The following is a 9,687-nucleotide window of genomic DNA, read 5'->3' on the forward strand; positions in this document are numbered from 1 at the left end:
AAAATGTGTAGTCAAGTGTAGAACAATGTTCTGGTAAAAGGTGCTGAAAGCCAGTACACGTGGTTTGAAAAAACTAAACGTGGCTTGAACTTTGCATACGCCACTTTCTGTATCTGAGATTTATAAAATAAATAGAAGGTATACGTTCAGGCTAAATTTCACTCTCCAGGACTGACTTAGATTTTTCGTAGCACAATAACTCGTGATTAAAAATAATTAGCGAGTGTCGGCCTACGGGAAATTGATAGCGATTCGCTGCTACGAATCTTGATGGAGATTTTGATTTTACTAGAATTCGAATTTTGAACGTTGTCAATTATTGAAAGCAGTTTTTTCCTGTACCAGGGCTGGTAGTAACCAAGCCAACTGAAACTAAACTGAAGGTGAGTTTCATAGCTGTGCTCTGTGAACTCGCTTTACTCTATCAAAATATTTTCAAACAGCGAAGCATGCACAGTAAGAATGTTAACCACCCCAAGCTGCAGAGCAAAATTATAGAATCCTTCAGAAATAACAATTAGTAATGAATTTGTGAAAACCGTTACATATATCCAAAAGTTTTTTGGAAGAAAATAATATTGTTCAAACTGACAGGAAGTAATATTTGATAGAAGTATTTAATTTATGGTATATCAATGAAAATCATAAAATAGTATTGCACTAAAAAAGTAACATAAGTTTTGTAAAATAACCAAAGTTATTACGAATTACTTCCTACCAGCCGTGCACTTAGCACTTACACAACGTAATAAAAACGAAAATAAATATAAATACAAAAATTCATTATACCACTTCATTTCGACAATTGCTGCGCAATGCAAAATTAATGTTTTACAATTTTCAGCGACTCTGCCAAGTATAAAAATTTACCAATTGTCACCGTAATTTTAAGAGCTGTAATAAACTTCAAGTATAAAAGGTTAATTTTTAGTGCGCGATAGCCAAACGACTCATTTGATTCCGCTATGGTTGCACCACTTTGTACATAGGCTGCTCAGCAGACAGTTGAGTGTAATATTGAGTGTAATATCCGTCGAAATCGTACGTCAAATTGGCAGAGTAATATATTGTATGGCACTGATAAGAGACCAAGTCTTCATAGATGTAATGGGTTATGTGGGTGGTGGCCTTCTTTGGGGTTCAGGAGTATAATGTAAACGGGTGCGCATGTGTTGCGGACTTCCAGGAACCGAGTTGCTTTCAGAAAGTCTTCTAGGTGGCGGCTGTGGGGGTGATGGCGACACATACCTGAAACATAAAAATTATAATAGTTCTGATTTTTTGCACTTGCGATTAGCTTGACTTTAATACATTTCATTGTTTAACACCTCTCAAACATTTCTTAATATCATTTGCCCGCTATGATTATCAGATCTGAACAATTCCACATAATCTTTGAAATGTTAAAAAATATCAACTATCCTAATGAACTACAGTAGAACCTCGATTTTCCGAACCAATTGGGACCGAGACTAATTCGGATAATCACAAGTTTGGATAATCGAAACATAGTTTTTTTGGAGAAGGGATCATAAACAACATTTCTTTACATAAAGACAGTAGATATGTATTAAATTTATACATTTATATTAACGTGTAAATATATATTTCAACCATCTGAAAAATGTTGTGTGATTTTTTCATAAATTTTATAAAATTGTTAATTTTCGATTAGCTCGAACTCGAAGTGCACTGTTGAGTGCGGTTTTAGCAATACTGAGCAACAATGAATCTTCCGCGCCAACATTCGCATAATTGAGTGTTTGAATAAACTAAGTCATCATTCGGATAATCGAGGTTCTACTGTATGAGAGAAATATTTCAGAACATTACCTTCTGGAAAATGAAGGTGATGATGGATCCGTAATATTTCTTCTGAGTGCAAGCGGAGATTCTCCACGATTAAATCTTGGAGGAGGTTCCGGAGAAGGCGCACGGTCGCTCCCAAGTCTAAGCCGAACGTAGGAAGCGAATCGTTTTTTCGCTGATTCCTTGCATATTCCCTGACCCTGTGTAAGAGGTGGAGAAGTTTCTTGCTTGCGCTGATGGTGCTGGTGAGCATAGCGTGATATCAATAATTGTGGACTAGTAGAACCCTGGGCTGGTGGCTCAGATGGAAATCTAGGAACCCAAACACCGTTAACTTAGATTAACTATTAGAAGAGTTGGTTTTTCTTTCCTTTATCACAATAAAAATATTGAAATTTGGGGACGTTGTGAATGACCAAATCTCATACTAAGTATGGTATCAAACATGTTCAATTCATAAGACATAATAAACATTTGATAATGATGTATAATGTTGGTGAAACTTGCCTTTTTCGACTAACCAAAGGACTTCCATATATATCCTGAATTGGCGGATGAGTTTGAGGCGACTGATGTCTAACTCTCTGTTGCATAAAGGGTGAATATTTTCCACCCTCATTAGTAGGTTGAACAACTCCTGGAGGGTCAACATTTTCTCGTCTCCATGGTGAATAATCGCGAGCAAAAGGACTTAAAGATCTCGAAATACCTTGCCAACGATCCCTACTTCCATCTCGTTCTTCTAATTTTGAAGAAAACGGTGAGTAAGGTCTGTTTCTTGTTTCCGAAAAATTGGGGTCTTGCCTGAACGGAGAAAACGGTCCGCCTTGACCATTTGTTGGATTGATCTCTGAGACAGGTTTACTGAATGGATCACAACTTTGATCAGTGCCTTTGGATTGTTGTCGAAAAGGTGAAAATTGCCTGTTTACGTTTGAATCCAAGCTTTCTCCTGATTCTTTGGTAGTTGGTGCTGAGAATGGACTAGCAATTTCCTTTCTTCTTAACGCATATGGACTATACGGGACATGACTCGAACCATTTTCACTACTTTGGCGTTGGTGAAAGGGTACGAAACTGGAATTTTGTAGTTCTTTGGTGATACCACTTCGTAGGAACGCTGGAACTTCAGAGTGTGTTCTAAGATGAGCCGTCTGTTTCAATGATACATGTCCGGAAATCCGTGGCGGCCCTCCCGGTGGCCTGCAACTAAATTATATTTTACTAAAAAATCTGAGCATCCCATTTATTCTATATTGCACACAGACCACTCAGCGACAGGGCCGGTATGCCCAAATTAGGAATCTTCGAAGATTCAATGATCAATTTGAAGTTAATTTCGTACGAATATGATTCTTACTGTGGCATCTATCAAATTTCTCCAAATATTTTAGAAATTGGTGAAGAACCCAGTTTCCATTTTATACTCATGTCAGACCATGTCGCTGGGGGGTTGATATTTTAAATACAAATATATACTTAATTTGACAATATTGTAAAATTTTGTTAGTCTTAATTTACAATTAAATTTATAATCACTTCTGTTAGTGTTTACTAAGGTAATGAAATAACTATTTATTTATTAACATTTTTCTCTTAACTCACACTCATCAATCCGTTTACTTGTACTTTACAAAGGAATATCCTTACATAAGATTTCACCCTAGGTATTAAGAAATAGGATTAGAAGCTAAAACCCATAAATTTAAAACCTAAAAGATCAACATGAAGACATACAAATTCTCTGAAATACCCGAATATTCATCTTTTGAGAAAGATATAATAAATTGATATTTTTATTGCCCACAAAATATTACTGATGTTACAAAGCACAAGTGATTGTGATAGGTATCAATTCCGTCAATGCTTACGTTAAGTAAGATTGTGATACCATTAAGTGAGGTGTAAAAGTCTGATCCAGATCTTGATTAATTCATCACCAATTTATCATTACCCTACAACGTAAGTAATGTTCGGCTCAACGTTTATAAATAATTCTATTAAAAACAAAACAAAAAAAATGATTTTCCACTGTGCAAATAAAGTAAAATAACGCTTTGACAGACGAAAAATACACTAATGCAGTATATTACATTACCTTTGCACTTAATGTTATATAATCTACTCACTGACTTCATCACATTTGCATTACATACTTTTTAAAATCTTAAGGATATGAAACTGGTAAGTAAAAGTTAAAAGGTTGTTAACAATTGAAAAAAACCATGCAACACAGACAAGGGTAAAAGGATTATCTACAAATGTCAACGAATTAAGGAGCAAACAAAAAAGTTTTGCATTTCAAGTCAAAAGTGAAATAGTTACATGCCAAAATGGTGTGCCTATTCTTTAAAACATTACAGTCTTCCTTACGCATCAGTAGCAACCAGACAAAATGAAATAGTAAAGAATTTTTCGAAAAAATGTCCACGTGTATTAGAGAGAATGCATAATGATTTTAATCGTCACCTATCACAGTCTTGTGAAATAAAGCAAATGCCTTGGATTTTTTTTTCACGTAAAAATAATTGACAATTTTTTTTAAAACTATCTGATTGTGAGTAAAATAATGTGTAAATGCTGTATAGAAGTTGATTCACGTAGGGGGATCAGAGACGCCTTCTCACTCTATAACCAGAACATCACTACATAGAATATAACGAAATAAACAGATAAATAAAGACAAATGCTTACCATAAATGGGGGTTGAAGGGTGGGGTGTGTAACAGGCGCGTGCACAAACCAAACAACTGGGAGGCGAATCGAAACGAAAGTCGGGCAGATTTTTTGGCGTTTTTGAGGTATTTTTTTTATACTTTTGGGGAATTTTAGGGTACTTTATTGAGAGGGATGGAAATAAAGGTAGGGGTGAGAAAGGGGGGATGCTACGCTGCGCTGCCTCCCCCAAGCTCAACGCTGTAACACAATTCAACACGCACGCAAACGTTTAAGTGACTGGTTCAAATTAAATCAGGATAATATTCATAGTTTTATTATATGAAAATAATTATCAATACGAGGGTTGCAATGGGAGGTAAAAAAAATAATTAAAAAAACCTTAGAGCGATCAATATCAAATGTGAAACATATCAGTACACTAACAATTAACACACTTTTAACTAAACTCTAAGTTAAAGTTGTATCCCTACGACAACTCAGTAGTTGAGCAGATTACCAGTTATTTTCAAACCAAACCAAACATTACTATATTAGTTAGGAAAACTCATGCTATGTTTAAGACTCAAACTAATCTTCATACAGGATGTCTCATTCTTTTAGTTTTTATCTGCATAGTTCGTGAAATTTTCCGTAATATTCAATTTCACATATTTATTGAGATTTTAATACTATATGACGTTGTGAAAAAAGTTTAATGACGTCATTTTAGTAAAATATTGATCAATCGAAATTTGGTATAAGAGAAAAAAGTTGTGAAAAGTAACGGCATTTTCAAATAGTCAGAAAATCTATTTGCTGCTCTACTCGTACAGGAAGTTTTCAGTGAAGAGTCCCGATGAAGATAAGCAACCGAAAACACATCTTACACGTTGTAAGTATAGCCGATGAAACTTCAGTTGCCTATCTACGAATGAGACATCGTTTGCGTCGGGACCTTTCACGGAAAAGTTGTAATACGAAAAATTTGTTAATAAAAACATGTGAGTAACTTTTTTTTTCACATTATGTGACATGTTGCTCCTGAGTGAAAACTAGCGTTTTTAATGCTTGGAAACGGAACTATGCTAAACTCGATTTCTAACCCACATAGATTTCCTCTAAACAGCATTGAAATTTTCATATTTCCTTAAAAAGATTTCGTAAGTTCTACATAAATTCAAAAACGTCCGGTGTAGTGCTGGTAAATAAAGATATTTTTTGCAAAAAAAAGTAGGAATCTTGTTAAAATTTATTGCTGACCTTGGTTCCAATTGACGCATAACTGTCGCAAACCACTCAGAACAAGAATTAGGTGATGAAGAGCCTTCCGCCTCGACTTGTTCACAGTCGTGCTTTTTATAAAAGGCTTGTTCCATGAGCTTATGATATTTGGGCCGATGTTTATAGTTCTTAGTGAGGCAACAGCAAACAAAATGACGAAACTCTTTGGAAAAAGACGAGTCCAAAGGGAGAGAGGGAGGTTCGTCCTGTACCACCCTACTCAGAACCTGGTGATTATAGATTATTACTTGCACAATCTCTGGCGTGGGTATTTTCAGATATATGTAGGTAATCTCATCGATATCCCACCTCAAAATCGGTTTTACAATCTCGATATGGAAACACTCCAGTAGCTAATTCTACCAAAGTAATTCCCAGACTCCAGACATCGGCTCTTATGTCATAATCAGGTTTCGTTGGGTCGGGTGGATCTATTCTTTCGGGCTGTAGGACAAAAAGGATTCTGAGTTTTGTTTTCGTTTCCAAGTTTCATGGCCACCCTGAATTTACAGAAAATTAGAAACTCTACCGAATCAAAGACATAAAAAAAAACTTACCGCCATATAAGCTGCACATCCTGCGCTCCTGGTTTTGGCTTTACTATCAACCAAGCGACCAGATATTCCAAAGTCGCATAACTTGACACCCCCCGTCTCATCCAGTAGAATGTTGCTTGGTTTCACATCTCTATGGATAACCCCATGTTTTTCTTTCAGGTACGATAGCGCTTTCACTGTCTGTTCAAATACAGCAAAAAATGAAATAAATAATCAGTAAGCAAATTTCTTGATAAAAACGAGAATAAAAAATTTTATGACCGAAGAATTATGATACAGAATTGTGAGATATGAGTACAAATTACAACTGCTGAAAGCAATCTTATAAATTTTGGAGATTCAAAGGGTATTTTAATACGAAAAAAATATTGTTTTTCAAAGTTTTTACAACGAATAATTTACAACAAAGTATGCAAGAGAAGACTGAGGATAGAAATCGCTTTATCTACAGAAAGATAGTTGATAACACTGTTTTTAAGGGACAAAGATCACGTAGTGTTGGGATATACTACAGTAGAACCTCGATTAATTAAGCAGAGGGTAATGGAACCAGAAGCGATCTGGTTGAATGAAATTCACAAAAAATTCGAATATAATATATGTTTTTAAAATTTAAAGAATAGTTATTAATTGACTCTACATGTATCCATAACAGGTATCGTATGGATGAAAAAGTATTGCTTATAAGCGTCTCATCGTTATTATATCACTGAGAAGAAATATAACATGTTTATTTTTATCCTGGTTTAAAAAAAAGTTTTCAAATACTGATCAGTATTCACATCTTTATGTGTATGATAGGCTCCTTATGTATATGTGATCTATTGACAGTCAATTAGATTTTCAGATGTGAAAACAGCAAAATATCTCGCAGCAAGCCCAGTTAAACTGCATCTTAAATGAGCCTCACTAGATTGCATGATCTCTATTTAAGGGTTCGAGAAGGTCTATTTCTATTGAGAACAATAGCTATTGGTTTGGAATTTGAATGCATCCAACAAATGCATTTTACAATCACGATAGACTAACGACGGACCAGCCATATGATACAAGTCAGATAATATTGATTCAATGATTACATATTATCCATCATAATTCCAAATAATTTCGACGTACCTTAACATACACAAACAAATTATACAATAGACCGAGTCTGCAAATTTCCTGCAACCATATAAACCCTATTATTAAAGAAATAGTTTCATCTTAACCTTCGTTGGTACTGATATTACTCGCTAAATATGGAAGTACACGGTCAACGCAATCACATCAAAACTTTAGGATCATATTACCCGGCTTCTTAATCAATGACAATGCACATTCATGTAAACAATTTTAAGTGTGAAATCCAAATGATTCGTTTCAAGGAAATTCAAAACCGACTACGGAGTGACCACAAATAAAAACAAATAATAGGATGGATTGGTATCGAAATTGTAAGGTCATATAAGTCATAATAACAGCTCAACTATTGAGAAAATGATGTACAAAATTAGCTATCTGGTATTGTCAAGTATTTTTAAAATGGAATATTTCCTGATACTTCCAATATAAAATTATAACCCGTAAAAGGACTCTATCAGCATCTGGCATTTAATTAAACATAATGTACATGTCGGATTCCTGGACCTATATTTTAAAATCAACTTCAACCACCGGTAACGTGATTCTTTATCTGTTGTAAGATTACATAGATTTATCTCAATTGGTTCAGGTCTGTTTACATAAGATTATATAACCTTGACTCGTTTAATCTGTTCCAAATTGTATCTGTAAAAATAGATTATGCCGCAGGTGTACAATTTGAAATACAATGACATAAATGAAAAAGTTTCTTGCTCACACTTACAGCAACGGTAACTTTTCCAAGAAATTCTTCAGGTATCGCTTGTCTGCTCCTCTTTAGCAATTTGTCAAGGCAGGTGGCCATCAGTTCCATACATATCCACACGTCAGACTCGGTAATAAAACATCCTAAACACTGTACGATATATGGACAGTCGTGAGATTTGAGCACTACGTCTAAATCCATTATTATCCTTTTATTTTCCTCTGTATTTCCGGATCTTCGCATTTGTTTTACAGCTATGACTACTCCACTCGGTCTATGCCTCATTTTGACGACGTGCCCGCAAGTACCATTTCCCAATTCTCCAAGGTGTTCCAAGTCTTTCATATCAGTTTGATATTTCTGTCCGTTAATACTTAAAATCCCATTCATTTTCATAATCTCTTGAAGTTTAGAGTCAAATTCACTATCTTGTGTCCGCTGGGGTGGCATTTGTAATACAGGCAAGTCCAAGTTCCGTCTAGGCCGCGTTGGTGTTCCTGAATCCACAACTGTTCCCAAAAGAGATATAAAAAATCATGCATATGCCAAGTGATAATAAAATATGCTCAAACGGGGTATGCATCAAAAACTTTTTGCTCTCATTGTAATCATCAATAGCCAATTGATTTTATAGCAGACGAACAAACTATCGGATGTACAGTTCTCTGGTTTTAAATTTAGATGAAAATTGTGCACAGTAAATTATTTCGGCGAGACAATCAAACTCAGGCTGCTGTTGTTGCCTGTATTCTATGAAGCTTTGCAGAGTCAGTATTTTAAAGGTTTTATTCAACGGAGCGAAGATGCGTAGGGTGAACATAACCTATCAAAATCGACATTACATCCTAGGAAATGAATATGCTTCATTAATTCATGGAATTTGAGATTAACGTGACAAACGATTTCGGAATTAGACGAATAATCTTACGTTGTCGCGGCCTTCGAACAGCAGGGCTAGTCCCAGGCCCCGAGGATGACGGCGGTAAGCCAGTTCCTGGCATCCCTACGGTGTTTTGCCTATCTCTGTCACTTGACTCATTTTCAGCCCTCAGTTTTTGTTGCAAATTTAATATTTTGTTTTTCAGCGTACTCGGCATCATTACGAACACCGACAGATGCACTTTAAACTAGACTTTACGCAATATTTGACGATTTTCACGACACTTTTCTGCCCTTTTTGGCAGCGGACCTTTGCGCCGCTGGCGTGCGCACATTGGCGTATCCATATTTCGATATTGTGCGTAATTTTAATGTGTTCGCCAGTGGTTCACAATCAACACAATTCGTCAGATATATAAAGGCGGACTGGAGTCACACTATATATTGTACCATCTGATGGCAAAATTCGAATTATATGCACATCAGCTACAGTGAGAGCTAGGCTGGATTTTCATGGGCAGCAGAACGCTGCCACAGTATTTTGCTGCCTAGTTCTTCACCAATAGGAATGCCAATAAAACAGTAAAAACATACATGTCACTGATATATATAATTGGTCAGTAGCACTTCCCTGCCTTATTGGCATTCCCATAATCCAGAACTCCACCACGA

The 9,687-nt window shown here is 35.7% G+C and overlaps 1 protein-coding gene across 2 annotated transcripts; it reads right to left on the minus strand.

Annotated features, from left to right (window-relative positions):
- Positions 1 to 337: 337 nt before the first annotated feature.
- Positions 338 to 9,406, minus strand: LOC124407167 (dual specificity mitogen-activated protein kinase kinase 7-like). Of its 2 annotated transcripts, none has more exons than XM_046883025.1 (8): positions 9,065 to 9,406; positions 8,155 to 8,645; positions 6,306 to 6,485; positions 6,058 to 6,192; positions 5,728 to 5,975; positions 2,317 to 3,012; positions 1,834 to 2,121; positions 338 to 1,248 (listed from the first exon to the last, which is right to left on the minus strand). In XM_046883025.1, exons 1-8 carry the CDS (start codon positions 9,234 to 9,236, stop codon positions 1,113 to 1,115), a joined length of 2,346 nt encoding a protein of 781 aa, XP_046738981.1. In that variant the 5' UTR covers positions 9,237 to 9,406; the 3' UTR covers positions 338 to 1,112. The 2 variants fall into 2 exon arrangements, with proteins under 2 accessions (XP_046738981.1, XP_046738980.1); XM_046883024.1 differs by having other exon boundaries at positions 2,317 to 3,018.
- Positions 9,407 to 9,687: the final 281 nt, after the last annotated feature.

The sequence above is a fragment of the Diprion similis genome, chromosome 6, assembly GCF_021155765.1.
Source record: "Diprion similis isolate iyDipSimi1 chromosome 6, iyDipSimi1.1, whole genome shotgun sequence".
In the NCBI taxonomy this organism is placed as follows: Eukaryota; Metazoa; Arthropoda; class Insecta; order Hymenoptera; family Diprionidae; genus Diprion; species Diprion similis.